At 44.0% G+C, this 23748-nt stretch overlaps 1 protein-coding gene across 4 annotated transcripts in view; it reads right to left on the bottom strand.

Moving 5' to 3' along the window:
• Positions 1-1354: 1354 nt before the first annotated feature.
• Positions 1355-23748, bottom strand: part of ccdc187 (coiled-coil domain containing 187) — a 33648-nt gene continuing 11254 nt past the window's right edge. For 3 of the 4 annotated variants that reach the window (XM_079513409.1, XM_079513411.1, XM_079513410.1), the window contains exons 3-12: positions 21657-21719; positions 20302-20440; positions 19498-19591; positions 13846-13924; positions 10611-10720; positions 9879-9956; positions 7928-8119; positions 5941-6035; positions 5495-5589; positions 1355-4825 (exon numbers count right to left, since the gene is read on the bottom strand). In XM_079513409.1, coding sequence (XP_079369535.1) covers positions 4674-4825; positions 5495-5589; positions 5941-6035; positions 7928-8119; positions 9879-9956; positions 10611-10720; positions 13846-13924; positions 19498-19591; positions 20302-20440; positions 21657-21719 — 1097 coding nt within the window. In that variant the 3' untranslated portion in view covers positions 1355-4673. The remainder of the gene's footprint in view (positions 4826-5494; positions 5590-5940; positions 6036-7927; positions 8120-9878; positions 9957-10610; positions 10721-13845; positions 13925-19497; positions 19592-20301; positions 20441-21656; positions 21720-23748) is intronic. The other variant, XM_079513412.1, reaches the window with a different exon arrangement.

Below are 23748 nucleotides of genomic sequence, written 5' to 3'. Positions count from 1 at the left end.
ACCACTAATTGTCTAAATTTTATTGATAAACCATTACTTTAATTTGATTTTGAAGTCAGATTATGATGTACAGTACTGTAGGCTTTTCCATTTTATTTCTATTGGGCATGTAAGGAGATTTCATTGTCTTCACCAGGCCAAAGGCATGGGGAGAGAGTATGTTTTGCACTCCCTCCGTCCGTGTGCGTCCGTCTGTGTACAGCGAATCTCCAGCACCGTTAACCCGGTCGATGCCAAATTTTGCACACACTCCCTGGATGCCAAATTTTCCAGAACGGCCTGTTATAGCGCCACCAGGAGGTGGCGAGGTTTTTTTATATTACTCCTCCAGATTCTTTTCTAGTTCCTTCTGTTTTACTCTGGAGTGAGAAAGGGAGGTTACTGGCCCATTCTTTTCATTACCAGTAAAATAAAAATGGGATTTCCTGCCCTGTATCTCAAGGGCACCATTGAGATACTTGTCTGGGAGTTTCCCCTTATCCAAAGGCTGTTTTGAGGTCACGTAAATGGATAACCAGAATAACCACTAATCTACTTAGATAGCATCAGCTTCCCCATTTTTTTGTATGACTGCAAATATTTCATTACTTACAACTACGAGTTGAGACATGTATGCTGACTCATTTCCCAGTGTTCCAAGGACAGATACGTACATTTCTCAATACCCTGGACTTCTTAATATCCAATTTCAGATACAACCTGACTCGTCATGTGACAAATATGTCAGGCGATTCTTGATGTGTCACATCATGGACTTTTTAAAAGGACAATGACTCACGCACACTGACATAAAAACACACGAGGGTTCACATGAAAAAAATAACACCTCTACGTGCATTTGCATTTCTCAGTTACAAACACTGGAGTGGGCTAGACAGACCTACTGGTGGTTTTATCGCCACATTTGTATTCCGTAGTGTAGCAGGCGTAGCCTTGTTTTGAAATGGAACATGCAGGCGTGTGTGTTTGGGCGGAAAAGACAGACGGTGGAAATGTTAGCCCCACCCACAGCTATAGTGATGTAGCGCATGGTGGAAATAGCTCTCCTTCTTACAACAGTAGCGTTCATCCCTTCACAGCGCTGGAGACGTGGTCTTACAAAAGGTCTTCAAACACAGTTTCCTTATAATGACATAAAGGAAGTATGTGGGGGTCATTATACATCAACGTACTGTAGTTTCACAGAAGTTTCCTTATGCACTCTCCTATGCAGTTTGTGTCTTACATCATCACTTTGAACACATTCATCACTTTGAACTATTTTGTATGTCTTTCATTATGATAATCTTCTTGAAAATGTTTTTAAACTAAACCTTATTAAAAAGAAAGGCGAACAAAAATGCTGATGCTGTATTTGTGGTAGTTTATGCAGGAAATACAACTTTCTTCAAGAAAATAAACACTTACTAATACATACTGTATAAACAGTGCAGTGTAATTATACATAAATAACAAAAAAAAGTAATGTAATATATAGCATGTTGTGTTTTCAGCCTGGGCAGAACATAATTATACAAAGTATCTTTGGAAGGAATACAGCAAGGTAAAAAAAAGAAAAACCCACTATCACTAAAAGTGATCGTGTTTTAATGACTGGGTCGGTAATGATCGAACCCAACAAACAATATTAAAGCTATAAGCATGGGTTGGATCATATTTACATGTGCAGATTGACAAAAAAGTGTAAAAAATCAGATCTAACAGAACTACTGTATAACCAGTGTAGTGTACACTACAGATATCTGTTTACTGATAACCTCAGTATACAGTAACTAAACCAATAAAGTCACTTGCATTAATAGGGCTGGTTAATAGTGTATCAATATTGGATTTTTGTATATAAATTATTGTGACATAGCAAAAGTCTTGCATGCATGTTTTAAGCTTTTTCAGCTTAAGCATTTTATACTTTGCAATTGGTCAACAAAGAGCCGATCTACAAGCTCACAATGCATCACAGTTTATTTTTTGTAGTTGTTGAAAAACTTAAAAAGACAATTTATATCATCGTCACAATACCTTATTATCGCCACAATATCGATAGGGGTATTTGGTAAAAAAAAAAAAAAGGTCATCATATTTGATGTTGCCCACATTTCCCAGCCCTATGCATTAATGACACATACATTAATGATCAAACACTTGCATGTGTCCCAAAACGTTCTACAGTTAAAGACAACACTGTAGGTCATCCTATAGGTCAACGGACAGTGTGCACACCAAGGGGCCAGTGAAGCACTCCAACATTGAAGCACTGGGCCCTAGTGGTAAGAGGAGGGACTACAGGCGGACCCGTGGATTCATGACCGGGAAACCCGGTGCAGCTGGGCTTTAACATTGAGCGCTCGGTTGCACTTCCGCATTGGACCACCAAAATGTGGTGGTCCAATGCGGAAGTAGACGTTTTGAGACGGTCCTTCCGGGTGCTTCAAAACGCCACTGGCAGGGGTTCTCAACGTTTTTGGCCGGGGACCCCCGGAAATGCTTTGGCAATGTCTTGGGACCCCCGCCCAATAACCTTAATAATAGAGACAATACACCATAAATAAATACTGAAACCAGATATAATCATTAGGAAGGTGTATGCATGTACTATGTGTACCATGTAAACTCTTAATTTTCGATTTTCCATCCATTCAGTTGGGAAAAAAATAAAATAAAAATATTTTTTTTTTATAATTTGGGGACCCCCCAAAATAATTTGGCGACCCCCCGAGGGGTCGCGACCCACGGGTTGAGAACCCCTGCTCTATGGTGCACACAGAATAACTCTTCCTACTTCCTTCACAGGTGTTACTGATGATACTAATTAAAACTCCATGTTTCCATTCGAGTCCAGTGGATTGAAACTGGGTTAAGAGAGGCTGAATACATTACCCCTATACTTAGATCACTTCAATGGCTCCTGATCCAATACAGAATTTATTTCAATGTTGTATAATTTACAAAGCACTTAAAAAGGTGCTTTAAGTGATCTATTTTGTTGTTGTTCTCCCATCACAAAGATTTTTCAGCCGCCTATAGTAACTGAAGACCCCATAAGGACCGCAGAGCCCCTGTTTAAGACCCATGCACTACAGCAATGAGTACTATTGGAACTATTTCACACTTATTTTAACAAAAAAAAACACTGCCTTTACTTCAAATGTGACTTCAAAGTCAAATTTGTGCTGCTATGCAAATCACATTTGACTACAAGGAAGGGTTTAGTTTGTTCAGCTGATCGTCAAGTGGAGTGGTACTGTATATAAATAACATGCAGGTTGACATACTGAAGGCGGAGTGACTCATCATAACCATGACACTCACGTGCATGGGAAAGTTTGCATGAATTGTTTAGTGGCTCTCTCAAGACTTAATATCATCCGTGTGACTTTAGCAACGCTGCATTTGAGACACTAGCATGGCTATAACACTGGTACAGAGCACCATGGAAAGCCCAGGACAGTCACAATTGACAACCAGAATTTATGATGAAGCAATTTATCACTTCTCAGAAACACAGCAGTACTTTCAGCATAAGCCTTAGAATTATACGGATTTGAAAGGAATGGATGTGGGAAGTTAGTGGGGGATTTTTTACCACAGTCCTTTTCAAAACAAAAGCCGACAAAAAGCACCTTTGATAATGAATGTGTCTCCGGTGCAACTAAATAAACCAATTTAACTTAATAACAGTGGAAACGAATCACCTGCATCCAGCCATACCGCACGGGCTCACCAAGAGTGGCTCTGAATGTTTCAGAGCTGGAGAGGACCACCAGAGAAGCTACTGGCACTGGATGAGCTGACTAATAGCTGAGAGCCCACACAAGTCAAGTGCACAATGCCGGTGACTAAACCGCACTTTCAGCGAAAGAAAAATATATATACAATTTAAACCCTCTCATCAACACAGGGTTGTGAGAATCCTTCAATAAACCAGCTTTCCCTTCTAAAAGGAGAGGCCTATAGTTAGCGCATACTGCTGTCACCAATCGATTAAATGTTTTTTTTTAACCACTTAAAACTCCTATACATGGTTGACCCTCTCATTTCCCCCTCTACACCATAGAGTTATAATATCTAGAGAACGGACGGCCCCAACTTTCCAACCCCTCTACACCATAGAGTTATAATATCTAGAGAACGGACGGCCCCAACTATCCAACCCCTCTACACCATAGAGTTATAATATCTAGAGAACGGACGGCCCCAACTATCCAACCCCTCTACACCATAGAGTTATAATATCTAGAGAACGGACGGCCCCAACTATCCAGGTCACGTGAATTCACATCGTGTGTCTTCTGCAGAGCGGTCTGGCCCCAACCACCGGGTGGACGTTTTGCAGAAACCAAAAAAGGGGAAGAGCCAATCAGCGTCTGCGCTCAGGGCCCATGGACGAAAAGACATTCCATAACAGATCAACTTCAACTTCCAGCTGGAAGCTTGAAGATGGGCTACTTTTTGCCAAATATTTGACCATTATGAGTTGCCCACAATAGGGTTTAAGTGGTTAATATGTCCCACCTAGTCTCAATTCTTCAACTGGTTAAAGTGCTAGTTGGAGTACAGAGTAACCAGTAACCAGTAACTAACCAGTGGAGATTTTTCACCTGGAATAGGAGTGTCCTCTTAGTGTTGCTTGGTGTCCTGAGTTCCCACATTTTAGCATCTCCAACTGCGATGTTTTACTGCTGCTTACAGTTCTCCTTCTTCTCTTTGGCTTTGCTGCTGCGTGCTGATTTGTCACTGGGCCTCTTGGTGGGGGGGATGAAGGTGGGCTCCTCCGTGAAGTCAGGTAGTCCAGAGTGAGGCAGAGGAGGTGACTGGTAGGGCGGGCCTACATTGATAACAGACGGAGGCAATGATCAAACAGCGTGCTAAATGTTTCACTGTTCAGCTGGAAATACAATGGTAACAACACCGGGCAAAGGAGTCTACAAACGCGCCTCAAGCCTGAAACGGCTAGTCCGGTGAATCACAGGAACAAGGACAACAGTTGCAGAAGAAGGAGAAGACGCTAGAGCAGCTGCTGCTAGTATAAAAATAAATGACTTTTTATACTAGCACCTCTTCATTGCATTATGTTATTGGCTTTATCATAGACTACGTCTATGTGTTGTTATTGGTCTTTTGGAAAGCGTTTGGTCAACGACTGCTTTATGAATAAACTTGCCAATAATCACCAAAATCAAATCCGAATTTAAAACAAACCCGAACACGAGAGACCCTCCTCTATTTCTTGTCACATCCATGGACCAAACTAGTACAACAGTAGGTCCATTCTGAAATAATACCTGTATATTGGTGTCTATTTTTCAAGTCAATCTTAGCTGTCTGCAAAGATTATTGCAAAGATACCCATGTCAATAATATTGTACATTTCTTGTTCTGACTTCCTTCCATGCCCCTTCACCAACGATTTGCTCAAATTTGCTTTGAATTGACTGACAGTCTGTGTTTTCTGATTGTGAGCCTTGTGTTTTACTATCACTCATGTTGACATTACCTGTCTGTCCCACTCTGAGGCTGTCCTTGTTCTGTGTCCGAGCCTTGAAGGTCGGGTCCAGCTCCTCGGCAATGTTTCTGATATGCTGGACTTGTCTGCAAATAAAACACGGTCTGTCAGAACAGGCATAGCTTTTTTTATGTATTGTTGTTATGACCTAGGGTCATATGTATATTTCCCTGTATGGTGTCATGCCCTGAAGGTCTGTACCCCCACATGACAACACACAACAATTGTATAGTGTAGATAATGCTCACAACATGGCGCATCGCAATGTTTTTTTGTTTTGTTGAAAACCTGTCAGTAATGTAAATGGAGCCCCTCCCCCCCAAGGAGGGCAACGGTACAACCAAGCCAACAGGTAGACACTAGCAGCAGCACAAACAATGTGTGTGATATTGGCAGTTGGCACGTGGATCAGCCGACTGGATGAGGAGGGGACTTACGGTGTGCTGGAGACCGGGCTGGGGGGCTGGGTCTCTGGGGAGTAGTCCTCCGTTGGGGAGGGAAGACCCTCGGAGTCCAGTCTCTCTCGTTGACCCTGTGGCACAGCAACACAACACAGCACCATAGTTGAATGGTTTCATTTTGCCTAAGATTTGTTCCACTACCGGAGTCTGTGGTTGTGTGAATTGGGTGTAGAGCTTTGACAAAATCAGCCCAGTTTTCAAAATTGTTCTAAAACAAGAACTGTAATCCTCAAATAAACATACAGCACAGGCCTGCACTCTGAAAGCACGTCATGCTCACCAAAGGATGAACTCTACTGAATTCTGTGACCCCATGGCATCTCTTCCATCACCACCTTGAGGCACAAAATCTAATTATATAAAACCTACTGATGAGGGTAACCCTCATGGCCTTGTGACACCAGAAGCCCCCAAAAAACACTATTTAAAAAAAAAAAAGATCACACACACACACACACACACACACACACACACACACACACACACACACACACACACACACACACACACACACACACACACACACACACACACACACACACACACACACACACACACACACACACACACACACACACACACACACACACACACACAATTATTTTTAATCAATTATTATATATGTATTATTTAACTTAAAGCATTTGCTGTTGTTTACAATGTGAAATAGTGACCCTATACAATATACCCTAAGAATTAACTATTTTCTACTCAAGGCGCTCACAGTGCTCCTCCAAAAAAGCTGGATAAAGAGCTGGAATTACTCTTTAAGTGTAACATAATACTTCCTATGCCATTTGTCATGCCATGTATGAGCAAACTGTTCCATGAAAGCTAGGCGTTTTTTAGACGGAACCACAGGACCCAGTCAGAACAAATGCCCCTAAATTGAGTAGGGTACAATTTTCTTTTTTATTGTGAAATCATACAGTGACAGGCATAATGTCACATTGTCATAGTTTGAAGTAAAGTGAGTTGTAAGTGATTCAGAATGTATGAATGACATTATTTTAGCCACTTCCACATTGAAATGCAGAACCAAGGAAGTAGTAATTCCAAAATGAGTGTGTAAATGTGGATTTGTGTAAACATGGGGCTCCCCTAAAAAGAAAAAGCAATTGACGTATTTGACGCATTTCTGTGAGCATGTATTTCTCTTTTTTTCTGGTGGATCATAAATAGCACAAAACTTGCAACAGGAGCTATATCCACCATTAAAAAAAAAGGATGTATGGCACTTTATCACTCATGACGTTTTTTCACCAGAAATAATTTGTTTTTTGCTCAGTGGGAAAATGGCTTTAGTCTGCTTTCCACATGACCCCAAATAATTGATTATGCTTTATGCATAGCATTTGTAATATGTATACAATTTTGTTTTGGGTTTCATGGTTCATCTGATAACAAAAATAATATATTGAGCATTGTAGCAGATGTAGTAGGTGTCTTATAACGACTATGACAAAACGACTTGAGGTGCTCTTGTGTAGTTGTACAAATTGTCACTGTCGGGCGGAAACCTCATGTATCCATATTTAAACTTATGTAAATTAATACCCTAGTTCATCGCACAAAAGTAGTGAAAATAGAAGATCTGCAGGCTTGAGCTTGTAGATTTGATATTTTCGCAAAGTCAAAGTGTGTCTGTGGGAAAAAAATCTGACCAGTCTGAAGCAAGTGGTGCAACAACACCCCCTATTGGTACTCTAAACATCGGGACATAGGTTAGGACATAGGGACATTGCTGTTCCTTGGAGGGGTTGCACCACTCAAAAACACCCAATGAAAAGTACAGTATTAACAAGAGAAATTTGTGACTAATCACATTATATCCATTGGCTGGTTCTTTTTTACATTTCCTGAAAAGGTTAAAGTTTTGGACAAGTTTTATACCAGATATCCACAAAATCTTGGATGTTGAATGTTGAGACTGTGTTCACCCGTCTCTCTCCATAAAGCTCACCTGTCTCTCTCTGGAAGCTCTTGGGTCATAGTGACTGCTCATCTCTCTGTCTTCACGCCAAGACACTGGGCCTTCTACCTCTCTGGACCGACTGCTCATCTCTCTGTCTTCCCGCCAAGACACTGGGCCTTCTACCTCTCTAGACCGACGCTTCCAAGTAATTTCCCTCTTCTGCATGAATCTCGCAATTTCCTGTTGGATAAAAGCAGATTTTTGATTGATTGAATATTTGCAGATTTTTGATTGATTGAATATTTGCAGATGTTTGGTCTCAGGACTCAGATGCTGATACCAGACTAAGTACCCTTATTTTATGTACAGTATAGTGCATGTCTTTTGTCATTTCTGTTAGTCCTTGTCTTGACTCCTTTTCTTTTTATCATTTTGTGTTGTCGCACAATGTCTTCTTGTATTGTGTTTGTATATTTAAAAAAAATCCATCAATATATTGATAAAAGTTTAGTTGTCTCTCTTTTTTATCTATCTGGCCTGTGTTTCATAACTGCAGTACTGCCATGACAACTTAATTTCCCTCGTGGGATCACTAAATACACGTTGTTGGTATGCAATGCAGATCAGATTACACTCATCTCAACATCTTGATATGCATACTGATCGATGAACACTACTAAGGTAGTTCAAGGGCAGGTAAGGTCAGTAATGACAGGGTGATATGACATCAAATCAATATCACAATTTCACTTTTGCCTGAAAATAGCAGATCTACAAGCTCACAAAGCATTGCAATGCTATTTTCACTATTTTTGTACATCACAACACCATAACACACGGTTAAGTGGTAAATCAGATTCATTGATTCAGAATTCAATTTATTTCTTTAATTTTTATCCCACGATTTTGCAACCCATTTTTGAGTGGTGCAACCACTCCCTTACGGAGCTGTGTGTGGGTGGGTGGGTGGCTGGGTAGCTGGCTGGGTATGAGCACGAAAACAACATGGTTGTTTTTCACCACCTGTGCGCAACCTAACGCACACATTAACTGTATATATGATGCTTTCGGGTGTGCCAGTACAGTACAGTGACAGTACAGTACAGTAGAGGGTACAGTAGAGGGACTGGCGCACGGTAACTGTCATTTCTCAACCATTTCGGACACGGGGCACGGGGGCAGCACGACGGAACCGGCCCGGCCCCCTGGGCGCGTTCCTGGGGGTCTGGAACTCTCCCCCCCCCCACACCCCTGGGGAGGACCCCCACATGAGTCATTTATCTACCGTTTCGGACGCGGGGCGGCACCCTGGGTGGGTTCCTGTGGGAGGTAGTTTAGAGACCAGGATTACTGCATGTTTTTTGTGAGGGTACCTACCCTAGGGGACACGGGGAGAACATGCAAACTCCACACAGAAACGCCCTTTCACCTCGGGTATGGGCACTGATGACGCGGAGGAGGGAACACACCCCCAGCGCCCACAGCATCCCCAGCAAGGATATTCAAATTATTGATATAAAACATTTGCTTTTCAGTCATAAAACTTTGCTTTGAGTGTCCTTCTTTGACACAATGAAATCCTTGTCCATACGGAATTGGCCCAAATGGTTGTAGAACTTGTAGGTGTGATTCCAAGCAAACATATTTAAAGACCTGAACTCCATTTCGATTGTTATAGGCTCCAGAGCAGAGCTGCAGTGAGAGAGAGAGACGATACATTTATGGTTTTCTTGAATAAATAAAGTTTGTAGTTTGTTGTTTCTGTTTGTGTCCATACACAGCCCACCAAGCGTGCCCTCTTGATGAGCATGTACAGCACAAATCAGTTGGCAACTGGTTCCTTTTCGTGACAAAGAGTGGTCACATCGTCACAGTATAAAAGAAAAAACTTGTTTTTAAATAATAATAATAGGTTGGTTATTGGTTCTAAATATGGGTTTCGATATATGACGGGTGAATTGGCCAGCCGTCCTCTGCAGTGTGATAAACATCATCTCACCTCATCCTGGGCCACTTGAGCCACCCTGAAGTCCCCTTCTGGGTAAGAGCTGCGTGAAGATGAGGAGGGCTGAGGACTCTGGAAGAAATGCACCAGAGAATGCTTCATTAGGGCTGCAAGTACACACGCCAATCCTTCTACCCTGAAACCTCAACATGTGTTTATACATTTTATTTATAGAATACATATAAATCTTGAAGAGGTTTACATACTGATGGTATTTTAGTTACTGCGCAAAAAGCATGGAATACGGTTGAGTATATTCCAGGAAACACTCGGTAAATTTACCAACAAACTCCGGTAAACTCCCTAAATGTACCATCACCCCTGTATATTACTGTATATGCCTGCTAAACCTGATGTTATGGGCAAATCTAGTGCCCATAATTGCTAGTTAATCCCTCTTTTCACACAGTGTTTATCATTCTCAGACTTATTCTTGAATAAATTATTGCTGTAAGTAATAGTGTTTGTTCAGTAACCGGGGGCTCCCCATCTCCGAGTCTCCAGCACTAACAGATTTGTATTCTTTTTGGTCGGACACCAATTTATCGATTTATCATCTTCAATTTAATTCATGTTCCAGGTATTTTTGTTTTGTTTCATCGCTTCCAATTTCCCTGTATCCTGCCTGAGTTCTCTTCATATGGCGAGCATACATTAATGTTAACAGTGTATCCTGCCTGAGTTCTCTTCATATGGCGAGCATACATTAATGTTAACAGTGCTCACCCTCCTCACCACCAGCACCCGGTCTTCTTCATCCTGCAGTCTGCGGGCCAGCTCTTGGTCTCGGAGCACCTGCTGCAGCTCCACTAGGTCCAGACACTGCACCGCCGCACCTGTGGAACATGTTGGACACGCTTCATGGATGGACAAAAAGAAAGGAAACCAAAGCTTCTGTTAAACCCATTCACCCAAAAAATCTAAAGAAAGTACCGAAACCCGAGGCGCAAAGTAATATCTAAAGAAAGTACCAAAACCAGAGGCTCAAAGTAATATCTAAAGAAAGTACCAAAACCAGAGGCTCAAAGTAATATCTAAAGAAAGTACCAAAACCAGAGGCTCAAAGTAATATCTAAAGAAAGTACCAAAACCAGAGGCGCAAAGAAAAATCTAAAGAAAGTACCCAAACCAAAAAGTTCAAAGGGATAACACTTGAATCACGGCAAGCAAAAGATGAGGGAAAGATGGAAAGTAGACGGAACGTGACGATGGCACACAGAGCAGCTACAATGGAGATGTGGAACTTCTAGTCTACGGACCCGGACGGAACAAACGGCATGAAGATGAAAGCATGATTACTGAAAGTCATTTCCCAGATGATGATTTCAGGGCCAAAGGGACCGACGTTACCAAGTGGGAACAGGAAAACGTCACACGTCAGCGGAGAGAACCGACCACACTGAGTCACATCTCAAAGGCCCCAATTTGTCCAGATTTGATCATGATTGAGGGGAGATGATGGAGAAAAACACACACATACACACACAAAACACACAGAGGTAGGAAGGGTTCCCTCCGCCGGCTGGGGAGTTGGCTCCCCCTGTTGGGTGTTACCTGGCGGTGCGTGTGTGGACCTAGCCCTTCTGGCTGAAGCCACGCTGCTGCACAGGAGGCTTTGGCTCCGCTGTGGCGCTCGCCGATGTGGCCTCTCCTCTGTCCTCTCCTCTCTCCTCTCAACCGTCAGCTCCTCCTGCTCCGAGCTCAAACATTCTTCTGCGTCCACACGCCCACGCCGGCGTTCACTTGTGCTCCTCCTGACCCTACGGTCGCCGTTGCAAGGCCTCTCCTCCTCGCTCACCTCCTCTCTAACCGATGACCCGGTCCTGGGTCTGAACTCTGCCCCCCTTCTCCACCTCCTGCTCCCTCCCCTCTCTCGGCTCCGCAGGTCCGAATCTCTCCTGGGCTCCTCCTCATCGACCTCCACGCCATCTTCCTCCTCCTCGATAGCCAGGCCGCCATAATGGCGCCTCTCCCGGTCTCCCCTGTAGTCTCTCTCGCTGGTCTCTCTGGACGACAGTCTCCCCACCTCTCTGACATCTCTGTGGTAACTGCGCCTGGCGGGGGCTGCTCTCTGGAAGGCCCCCTTTTGTGGCCGAGGGTCAGCACTGCCGTACGAGGCCTCGCTCCCATCGCCGTGAGACCCCCGGCTGTCTCCGCTTCGAGGTCTCGCCTGCGGCTGCGGGGCAGCGCCGTGCCTCACGGCCACTCCCCTGTCTCTGAGGACCTGGCCCAGCATCTCCCACACACCACGGTCACTGCCGTGGTAACTGTTACAGCGCCTGTCGTCGTCCTGAAAGCGGACATGCCTGTCAGGGTTCTCCCGGTAGGACCAGGTGCGTGCTAGGTCTCTGGCAGTACGTCTGTCTGCGCCTGTGTCAGTACGTCCGTCTGTGTGTCTGTCCCCGTCCTGCAGCCGGACGGACTGACTGCGACTACATCGTCTCTGTTGAACGTCTCTATTGTGATCGCCATTCCTCTCTGTCCTTTCCTCGCCGTTCCTTTCCCACCCTCCTGACCTCCTCCTATTCCTCCTGTCATCCAGGTCACAGACCCGCTCCTTCCACTCCCGCCCCCCTCCTTCCTCCTCACAGCCTCTCTGCTCCTCCGTGGAGCCGCTGACGTGAGAGTGACAAAGACTCCTGTGGTTTTGCTCTCGTGGGAGACGAAGGGACGCCCGCCGTTGACATGGGGCGGTGTGGAGGCTTCCGTTCAGCCTCCGGCTCCTCTGCGGGAGACGCTGGGGGAACACGGTGTCTGAATCCTCCGTGTCGTGGTCACTCAAGGTTTCCACGGACTCACTCCTGGAGTCCCGGTGCCCTTCATCTGACGGCGGAGCCCTGAGGGACTCCTGAGCCTGGCGCCCTGTAAAGTCTGACTGAGTGTGAGAGTTAGAACGCTGACTCCTGGAGGCGTGAGTAGAGCGATGTCGTTGCCGCGGGCTGCTCAGAGCTCGCTGCTGTACAGAGGCGGAAGACGGACCCCCGCTGTCGTCTTGAGTCGAGAGTTCAACCAAACATGCAGACAGCAGTAGGGAGGGCATTTGAGGCTTGTTAAAAGAGGTTAACATTAGTACAGAATACATAATAACACATGATGTTAAGAAGAGAGTTGTGTGTGAGGCTGTTTTCTTATAACATTTCCACAGAAATGTTATAATTCACGAGACATGACCTATCAACTGTCTATCAAGACACAACCAGTGCACGCCACTTATACAACGATACAGAGGCTCGCTGGCATGTTGCATGGATACTTGGAGCAAAACGAGATATTGCCAACAAAACGTGTTATAGCAGTAGTTACAGCAGAGTCAGTGTTCATGCTGATATGAAACCTTTGGAAGCAAGCTACAACAAAACAAAAAAAACAATCTGAGAAAATTGTGTTAGAATGACAGGCCAATAAACACATCAATACATTGTTGCTCTGGATAAGAGTGTATGCTAAATGCCTAAATTAGAAGATTGCAAATTGTACAACAGACCAGACAAGAACCATTATATTTGCTGTAAGTCACTCCCCTACTCTCTCTCTCTGCATTTCACAACACAGGTTGTGAGCTTTAGCTTGTGCTATTTTCACTAATCATCATAGATGAAGTAAAGGTTCCAAAACCTTCGTTTGTGGTTAGATGTCCCTGTTTTCTTTTGACTATGACAATGCCATGGAACACACAGCAACCTGCTTAATGCTGAGCACAGCACACATTATTTGTCGCATGTAAATCTACACCAGTGTTCAAACTTTTTCATTTCAAGGTCCCCCATAACTCAGAGTGTGTACGAATGGAACCAAATGGACCTCTATGGGTCCATTTGGTTCCATTTGTACGCTCTCAAGAGTTACAGACCTGTGCGGGTCCATTTAGAACCCCCTTAGCCTGAGGGTCCCTGGTCCCCACTTTGAGAACCGTATAATCTACTTTTTCCCCTTTCCTAAACTAGCATCATGGCAGACGTACCATCACTGAAACTGTCACGTCCTCTGCTCCGCCTTCTCGTCCTCTGCTCCTCCTCTTCCTGGATACGCTTGGCTATTTCCTGTGAAGAAAGGATCAGAATCAATCATTCCTGATTGCTACAGCAATGACTACTGTAGGCCAGGGGTTCTCAACCCGTGGGTCGCGACCCCTAGAGGGGGGTCCCCAAATGATTACAAAAAAAAACTGAATGCAACTGAATGGCTGGAAAATGGAAATGAAGAGTTTATAGTACATGTAAATGCATACACTTTCCTTATGATTATATCTGGTTTCAGTATTCATTTATGATATATTTTCTCTAATATTAAGGTTATTTTTGCAGTCAGTTTGTATTGGGGGTTGGGAGGGGGGGTCGCGAGACATGGCCAAAGCATTTCCGGGGGTCCCCAGCCAAAAACATTGAGAACCCCTGCTGTAGGCAACAGGATATAAAATACAGTAGGAGAAGTGACAACATATTATGTTGATCCATCATGAGGCCTAGGTTCTTTATCCACTTCCTCAACTGATAACATCTAATTGTCTTGAATTAAATATAATCAACGTGCTTGTGAGAGAGAGAGAGAGAGAGAGAGAGAGAGAGAGAGAGAGAGAGAGAGAGACACAGACACAGACACAGACACACACACACTTAAGGCAGCCCTGTTTTTCCACCACAAGGTGGCAGTGGCATGTTAGCCATCCATACCTATGAATGGTACACTACCAGTTGTTTAACACAGAAACATTTACAGAGCAATATAATCATGAAGGAAGGGTTGCCTGTTGATTATGTATGGGCTCCGCTTAACAATAGTTAATGTAAAATAAGTTTTAAACCTCCTGTACATCCTCTAATAGTAAATTCTATACAAATACAGTATCAAGGGCAGCACCGAGATTATTGATAGATTACAGTAGTTTGACAGGAAAGGGGGAGAGAGATGGGGGGGAAGATACGCAGCAAAGGTCGTCAGGATCGGGACTCAAACCGGTGACACGCTGTCAAGCTGGGTTACCAGCCTACTGTAGGTGCCTGGACCGCTCGCCCGGCCCAGGCACCATTTAAATCCTACACTGAATTTTCTTGGAGTACAGTATATGTACTCCAAGAAATGGTAACCTGACTCCGCGAGATAGGGGCAGTATTGATTCACATCGACTCACAAGTTCACAATACAGAGTCCATCAGGGATTGGCTTTGAATGGGCCGTGGCCGGGACGGATCAATCAGCGACAGCTACAGGCGGGCTCTTGGCGAGACCGAGTGTGACGGCATCGAGAAGTGCCTGTTGCAATTGAATTTCCTGTCACCTTAAAATTGGAAAATCGTCTTCTATTCTTGAAAGCAAGCGGGCGCAGTTACTATACGTCATGTAGACACGTCAATATGATTGACAGACGGTCCCATCAAATCACAGGTCTATTTGCTTGTATTTGTACACTCAGAACAAATAGAACCAAGCTTGCAGATCAGCTATATTCGCCAAATGTCCGCCTATTATGCCATGCCCAGAATAGGCGTGTTATGGTTCATGTGGTTAAATCAGGGCCGAGTTGTGAGTGGGTCGAATCAGAGATGTTTAAAACCGAGGCTGAAGTTGTGTGTGGGCTCACTTGGCTGATAACAGAGATGTTTTAAAACCCAGGTCTATGATGCTGTGTGGGCTCACTTGGCTGATAACAGAGATGTTTTAAAACCCAGGTCTATGATGCTGTGTGGGCTCACTTGGCTGATAACAGAGATGTTTTAAAACCCGGGTCTATGATGCTGTGTGGGCTCACTTGGCTGATAACAGAGATGTTTTAAAACCCAGGTCTATGATGCTGTGTGGGCTCACTTGGCTGATAACAGAGATGTTTTAAAACCCGGGTCTATGATGCTGTGTGGGCTCACTTGGCTGATAACAGAGATGTTTTAAAACCCGGGTCTATGATGCTGTGTGGGCTCACTTGGCTGATAACAGAGATGTTTTAAAACCCGGGTCTATGATGCTGTGTGGGCTCACTTGGCTGTTAATGGGAACACTGTTCTGTATCACAGACATGCCTGCTGAATGCAGAGCCATGCTGTGTGAATTACTGCCATTGTGGGGCCGATCTGGCTGTTCAGCAGAAAGCCTGCCCCAGGTGGCCACACTGGCTATTTCAGGCAGGCCAGGGGCTGACTCAATGGAAAATACAAGACTATGGACGCCTACAAGACAGACAGGCAAACCTTTCATCCCCCCACGCTGTGCAGAACTGTGGCCTGGAAAATACAAAACACTGCTGAACTCCTAACAGATACAAGCAAGGCTGTTTCTCTTGAACTAGCACCTTGTCACTGGAGTGGTACTGTCAGTGCCACCAGAGTGCTACCATACTGGCCTGTTCTCTGAAGGAGAAGGGCTATGCTGACGTGTTCCTATGCTCTCAGGCTTTACAAAAAGGTCAGTGGTCTAAATGTGTCAACACATTCTGGTACGCTATATGAACATAAACATGTTTAATATGCTGCATGAGGTCTTGGTCAGTTGGAAAAGCCCCAACCACTGCACACGTGGCTTAAAAACTATGCATTTATTCTCTGTGTTTTCAAGTCTTTTCAACTCAATTAGCACATGGCTGTAACAGGGCGTCACAGAGGATAAAATGATGACCTGAATCCATGACAGTAAACCACGTTCCTTTTGTTATTTCCAATCATGAAGTGCTTCACCGGCGTTGCAGCTGTCAGCAGACAATTAGCGTTGTGCCATGGCAGGTTAGCGGAGTGGAGAGCCACTGCCACGGGGACCTGTCATTTATGTCTGCACAGCCTGACGCCTTCTGTTCTTTAATTAAAGAGGTGATCTACAGGGAGGCAAATGTTTAATCAACACAAAAGATCAGCCAGCCGTCGTTGGAGGCGGGTTAGCGCTAATGGGTCATCATTTGGGCCGCGGAAGATCTCGCTCAATCAAAGAATTGACTACGCCTGGCGCAAATTTAGGGCTGCAACTATCGAACATGTTATTTCCATGTTTGTGTTATTTGCTGTCCTGTTCTGAGACCAAGGGCTCCATTTTCCTCACCGCTAAATCCCTTATCCCTAAACTTCTTTGCTTTTCTTTACCATTTTGCGAAACATTTTTGAATAGTTAAAATAGTTTAGCTTTAGTTTAGCGGTGACGAAAATGTAGCCCCAAATGTATAGGCTTTTTCTGTACTGTACTATGAAAATAGCTGACCTAGAAGTTCACAATGGAGCACCTAGCAACATTGTTTTGATCTTGTAGATCGTCTGCTTATATTTATTAATAGTTTAAATTGATTAACCGTTGCACTCCATGAGTTCACTGTGTCTGCTGAAGAACACTAGGCACGGCCATTTCATTTTAATTGCAGCGTACAGTAGCTCACTATGCCTACTTGCCTCAAGTCAGCTCCACCCTAACCCCTTAAAAGTAAAGCCTTGCTGCTTTTACAGACACTAAACAAGGCGCCTTTATAAGCCTTTCCATGGCAGCCTTATCCAAAAGGGAAACTGCGGGGGAAGGAAAATATGATGGCATGAGTGCCTGTGTGACGTGGACAGCTCTGTCCATACCACTGCACTTGGCTTTTATGAGTCCGCCGCCTGTGTGTAACATAAAGCCAATGATGTTTTAACAGCACACAGACATGCGTGCATACATGCTCACACACACAGAAGGGAAGGGTCCCCTGCGGGGCCCTGCTTTTCTGTGCACAGCGTGATAGCAAGGGAGAGCTGATTGATGCGATCCATCTGAGCGACCTCCTTATGCACGGTTTCAGTAGCAGAAGCAAAATGGTGGAGGGGAAGGCTGGAGGGGGAGGCCGCTACCGTGCCGCAGACCCTGACAACTCAACTCTACATGGGATTAGGACCACAGGTCTTTAACCACATGAATCATAGCGACGCTGTTCTGGGTATGTCTGGCGGAATTGAACATCTGGGGGAAATGGGTGAACATTCGGCAGAAATAGCAGATATACAATCTCACTTCTCTTGGGCGATTTAATACTTTACTTTTTAGTACTCATATCATATCAGGAGGATTTGGAACATCCGACTTGTTTTTCACTGCTTCACTTTCCCGAAAACCACAAATACGGGAGCTTGTAAGAAAAATAATGTCCCCCACTTTTTTACACCTGTAAAGCTGTGATGCGACAATACATTTGAAGTCTAGTTGGCCGTTTTCCAGGAAGAGATTTGGTGTAGAAGGAGAAACGGAGGAGGCCAAGCATAGACGCCGGAGGGACCCAGTCTACTAAGTATATAGTGGTTCAGGCAGTGTGTAGGACTGAACTGTGTAGAAACTGACCACAAAACACAGACAGACAGAGTCTGATCCTTGCTTATGTTCTCAACGTACATACACTTAAGGATTTACCCGTGGTTTATGTGCACTATTGAACCCACACACAAGCGCGTGGGTTCAATAGTGCATGTCTGGAGTCGCTTAAGAAGCAACTTGACTGATCACACAGACTTATAGTGCACCAGCACTGTGGTTGACCTCTGACCTCCCTCAAACAGCCTACAGGCTGGGTGGATAAATCAGACCCCAAACTTGGCTTTCCCCAAACTTACCCTCCCCCCCCCCCCCCCCCCCCCCCCATCCATTGTTTTTATTGATTTCATTCCATAGTCTTAGCCTTTTCTTAGTGTGTTTCCTTTCTTTTGCGTTCTCCTCGCTATATACATTGTAGGTATTATTATTAAACTTCCATTCAATACAGCCTCACTTAGTCTTCATAGAAAGGAGAGGGGGAGAGAGAGGGGGGGGGGAGGGAGAGATAAATAACGATCCTCCCGCGTCTGCTGGAAAATGGCATTCAATCAGTTGCTATACAAGCAATCACATTGTTATAGGCGACATTATGAAAGTTGTTTGTGTTTGTGCTGCTGCGGTCAGGCAAACGCCTGCACCGCCACAATGCCACAACAAGCTCATCAGAACGGAGCTCTGAACAATGACCAGACTGTCTTTAACCTGTAAATACCCGCTCTCCAACAGACCACACAGTATTATGGGGGAACAATTTTTTTCGAAGAAGGCAGCTTAGTCTGTCCAAAACGTTGGTAATTCTTCTGTCTCCGTGTCCACAATATAATTTGCATCGGCAGCTGTGCGGCTAATGCTATTATTATTTAGGGACAATTTATTTGCACATTTCGTTGGACAAATTGCACATTTTGGATCATATCTAGCTCAGAAATGTCATAGTTCACTACATAATACAGGCTGCTGTTTGCACTATGAACATACTTGCCAACTTGTTCATCCTTCTGCTGCAAGAACAAACATAATATTACAGTATATCTTAGGTTATATATTTGTGTTCTGTACATCTCTATATTCTGTATATTTTATTTGTGGCTGCAAAGTTAAATACTTTTCAAACTCTACATTTTGTGGTCATTATATACACCAATGTCTGTATATATTGATGGAGGGTTTTTTTGCACACTTTTACCAGGGTTACTTAAATTCTCTAAACTTTATTCATCTTATAAGTTGTCTTATCTTGCAGTTTTTGTACTACACTGTTGTTGGAACAGTCTGGTGGAGTCTGTCCACACCAATATTCCACTGTACATTAATGTTAAGGTCGTTATCACGGCTGATCCGGTTGTCTTGGGATAAGATAACATCTCACCTCATCCTCACGCTCCCTCCTGCGCGCCTCCTCCTCAGCGCACCGCTGGATCTCCTCCTGGATTAAACGTGCATACTCGGAATCCTGCTCCTCTCTGCAGGAAATGACAGGAGACAGCAGGCTCATACGCATAATGTACTCAGACTGTTTTATTGTGTTTAAAGTGTGAGTGTTTAGTGAACTGTCTGGCTTTTCCAGTATGTTTAACAACTAAGAGCGCATTGCACAGAAGGTGTGTGAGAAGGGGAAGGGGACAGTTTGCATTTTCAAGTAACACGGTTCACACCGTTTTTCATTAGAAGACAGCAAAACCTTTAAACTTCTCCATGAGTCATACTGAATTGTACATACAGTAAATGCTATAGATGGATGAGGGGGAGTCACCAATCTCTCCCTGCCTCCCTCTCTCCCCCACGAAGAAGCGCCCCCCCAAATTAAAATTCCCAGAATTTCTCCATTTTATTATTTTACACATCCAGGCCGGGTTATCCAGGAGATTGGACATGCTGCAGAAATATGTGATGTTTTTTCTTTTGAATACAATTCCATTTGGTTTGTCATATTTTAGTCATCAAGTCAGTGTCAAGTGTTTACATTTGAGTCTAGATTTTAGTCAACTAAATCTACAGTTGATTTAGTCAACTAAAATACATCTGTAAAAGTACAGTAGGCAACGAACATTTTTTGTCATAGTATTAGTTGACAAAATGAACACTGATGTTCCACCAGTGTTTGTGCATGCGTGCGTGTGTGTGTGCGTGCGTGCGTGCGTGCGTGCGTGCGTGCATACAGTACAGTACATACAGCTGTCTGGAGGTCTGTCTGTGCAGTGCGCTCTCCTGGGCTCCCTGCTCCTCCTCCTCATGCTGCAGCATCTTGGCTACACGGATATCATTCTGGACCAGCTGGTTCTTCTGGATGTTGGTGGTGTAGTACTGCTCAACTAGCACAACACAGGGTTACTGCTCAACTAGCACAACACAGGGTTACTGCTCAACTAGCACAACACAGGGTCAAGCCGTACATGTGTAACTTTAGAGCCCAGAGCACAAACAAACATTATTCCAGCTTATATAACATATACTTGAGACAACTCTAACAAAACAAACAAAAATAATTATGTGGACCTCGGGATCCACATGGGAACAGCGTGGCTCCCATGTGGCCCAGTCTGTGTCATGTATGACTTTCCTTTTAAACACATTTTGCCTCACTGTGTAACTTTTTTTATGAATAAAATGTAATTTTGTCCAATCTTTACATTTCTTGAAAAATGTAAACAAAATGTTGGAAAATGTGTAATAATTTGTAAACATAGATATTCTCTTCTGGAGTCTCTCCCTCCCTTGCACAAAACATTTTCAGATGGGAGTGTTGTAGATTAAATAATCTTCCAAAGATGAAGGATTGACAAAGTTCTTCAGGGTGAAGTATTGAGAATTTATAAAGAAGATTCAGCAGAGTAACAACATACAGAGAGTGAGGAACAGGCCTCCTTGCCTATTCCAGCAGCCCCTCCGGGCGCAAGCCTGCCCAACCCCATTCTCAAACAGTTCTTATAGTCTTGTTTTAACAGAGATGCTATACTGAATGGTCATATAAGGGTCTGTGCTAAAGATAAGGGCGACACACAAATAGTTACACAAGTACACATTCGCTGACATAGTGATAGTAAGCATGGAGAAGTCCGGTCAGCTGTTCAATAATGCATAATATTTGGCAGTCTATTTGGCATTCTAAAATAGCCATTACAGGAGTCCACGGCCAAATTCAATTTGGGGGTTCTTGGCACAAAAAGGTTTGAGAACTGACATATTCCATTGTGTTTAAGAGAGCCCACGCAAAACTGCCCAAAAATCACTTTCACCTAGAAAATCCATTCACATTTTTTATAATTCAGCTGACTGTGGAGACACATGCTGGAACTTTTTACTTTGAAATGTTTTATAGTTTCTGAGTTATTTAATTTAAACGCCAAATGCATTCTCAATGGCGAAAACACAAACTTTTGTTTTTTTCAAAGACGTCCACAGACATCTTGGGCTCTGCCCGTGCGGTAATACCAAAGACGTCCACAGACGTCTTGGGCTCTGCCCGTGCGGTAATACCAAAGACGTCCACAGACGTCTTGGGCAATTATTAACAATGATGATACTTACTCTCCTGTTCCTGCAGGCTATGTGCCAACACACCATCCTCCAACACAGCGAAACACTGACACACTGAAACAAGAGCAGAAGAGCACACGGCTTGACATAGAGTCCATAACACATATGGAGCCTAGTGGACAGGGGCCCTGTCCAGAGCCCGGGCCTTTTGTGGCGGTTCTGGACAATCGTGGGTCCGACGGACTCGACACCGGGCACTGCACTCCCTGTGGGGGTGTGGAACCTGTGTGTCGAATTTGAAGTCAGTATGGCGAACGGATGTGGGTTACAATCATACACACGTACAGAGACATGACACATTTGTGACCTGGATGGGCGTAAGGTTTTGTTTCGATAAGCCAGCCAGGTGATGAGGCACTGTATTAAGGTTCATCCAGCTGAGGAACATGTCTACAATTAAGTCCTCACTGCTGTTTATCCTCTACCGACCTTGAGAAGGTCAACCATGCTTTCATCTTGTCTCGGATAGATAATTGTTAATTATTTTACCCTGGACTTTCTCAGAAACCCAGTCACCTCCAGGTTACTCCAAAATGCAGCAGCTACGCTTTTATCAACCTCATCACCCATCCTGGCCTCTCTCTAATAGTTGCCTGTGTTTTAGAATAGAGATTTATTTTCTGATTACATTTCAAAGCCTGACATGGATGTGTTCAGTTACATTACCTATAGTGCTGGATGATATGTCATGAACCTCGATTCCATCGATATCTTATTAACCCATTAAACCCATTCAAACCGGGAAAGCATCCGTGTTATTTAAAATCTTAGCTATATAGCAACATACGTTCTTCAAAGAACAGTGGTTTAGAACAGTGGTTCTCAAAAATAGCAGATAGCAGAAAATGTAGCAAACTATCAATTATATTTCAGCTGAATGTTGAAACCAGCAATAACAAAACCATGAATGTCCTCTGTGACAGTGGTTCTCTACATGGGGTTTGTGGACCCCCAGGGGTGTTTGAAGGTTCTCAGGGGGGGCCCCAACCAAAATGACTGATAGTAGGGAACCAAATGGGTCTCTAAGTTCGTGAGAGTGTACAAAATGGAATTAGTTTTTTGATTCCATTTTGTACTGTACACTCCAAGAGTTAAATCAACTCAGCGGGGTCTGTGATCTAATAAAACTGGAGGTCCTTGGAAATTAAACAGATTGAGAATCCCTGCTTGGCATCAACCAACAGCACAGAGTAGAGCAGGGAGTATGTGTGTGTGAGAGGGCTGATAAGGTTTTGGCAGCGTTCTCTCTTGGGAGAGAGACGGGGGGGCACACAATGAGGAACCAGGGAGAACAGTCCCACTGTCCTACTCTCTCTGGTTATAGCAGACAGACAGGCAGTAAAAAGCATCCATGAATATGCTATAAACAACAGAGGAGCCATCCACCACATTCAATGTCATTTTAACTTAAAAAAGAAAAATCTAAATAGTGTTTACAAACTATACTCATCGTCTCAACAGTGCGGCGAGTGTTTCCTGAACCACGTGCTGCTATTCTGGTCTCTCCAACAGAGTCCAAGAACGTAGCGGCTTCACTTCATCCAAACAACACCCGTAATTGTGACAGAAGCTGCAGTCTGCAGACATTGCTCTCTCTCCATCTCTGTGTGCACGGCTGCGCGCGTGCGCGTGCGCGTGCGCGTGTGTAGTGCCAATCTGGCTACACTTCAGTTTTCCTTTTTGTGAATAATGACATTTCAAATATCACTTTCGTGACATTGAAAGAATCTGAGAAGTGCATTATGCTTTCTTCCCATTGCAAATGTGATCAGTGTGACTACCAAATTAAGATGCAAAGTTTAGGAAATGACCACGACATGCAGCAAAGCACTTTGTGCTGGTAAGTCTGTGAGTGCAATAAAGTGTTCACAAAGTGAACAAGCCTCTAGAGCAGGGGTTTCTGAAACATATTCAGCTCAAGACCCAAAAGAGAACTAGAAAAAGTGCTCCTCGGAGCACAGCTCTCCGCCAGCAATGTTCAGGATTCGCCAATCAGGATGGAATATGGAAAAACGGACGGATACATCTTGATCACTTGACTATAGACATAAATGCAGGGCAAATGTTTTCCCTTGACCTCTAG

The sequence above is a fragment of the Electrona antarctica genome, assembly GCF_951216825.1.
Source record: "Electrona antarctica genome assembly, chromosome: 2".
In the NCBI taxonomy this organism is placed as follows: domain Eukaryota; kingdom Metazoa; phylum Chordata; class Actinopteri; order Myctophiformes; family Myctophidae; genus Electrona; species Electrona antarctica.
The sequence above is the reverse complement of the archived record's forward strand: the minus strand, read 5'-3'. Positions and strand labels throughout refer to the sequence as shown.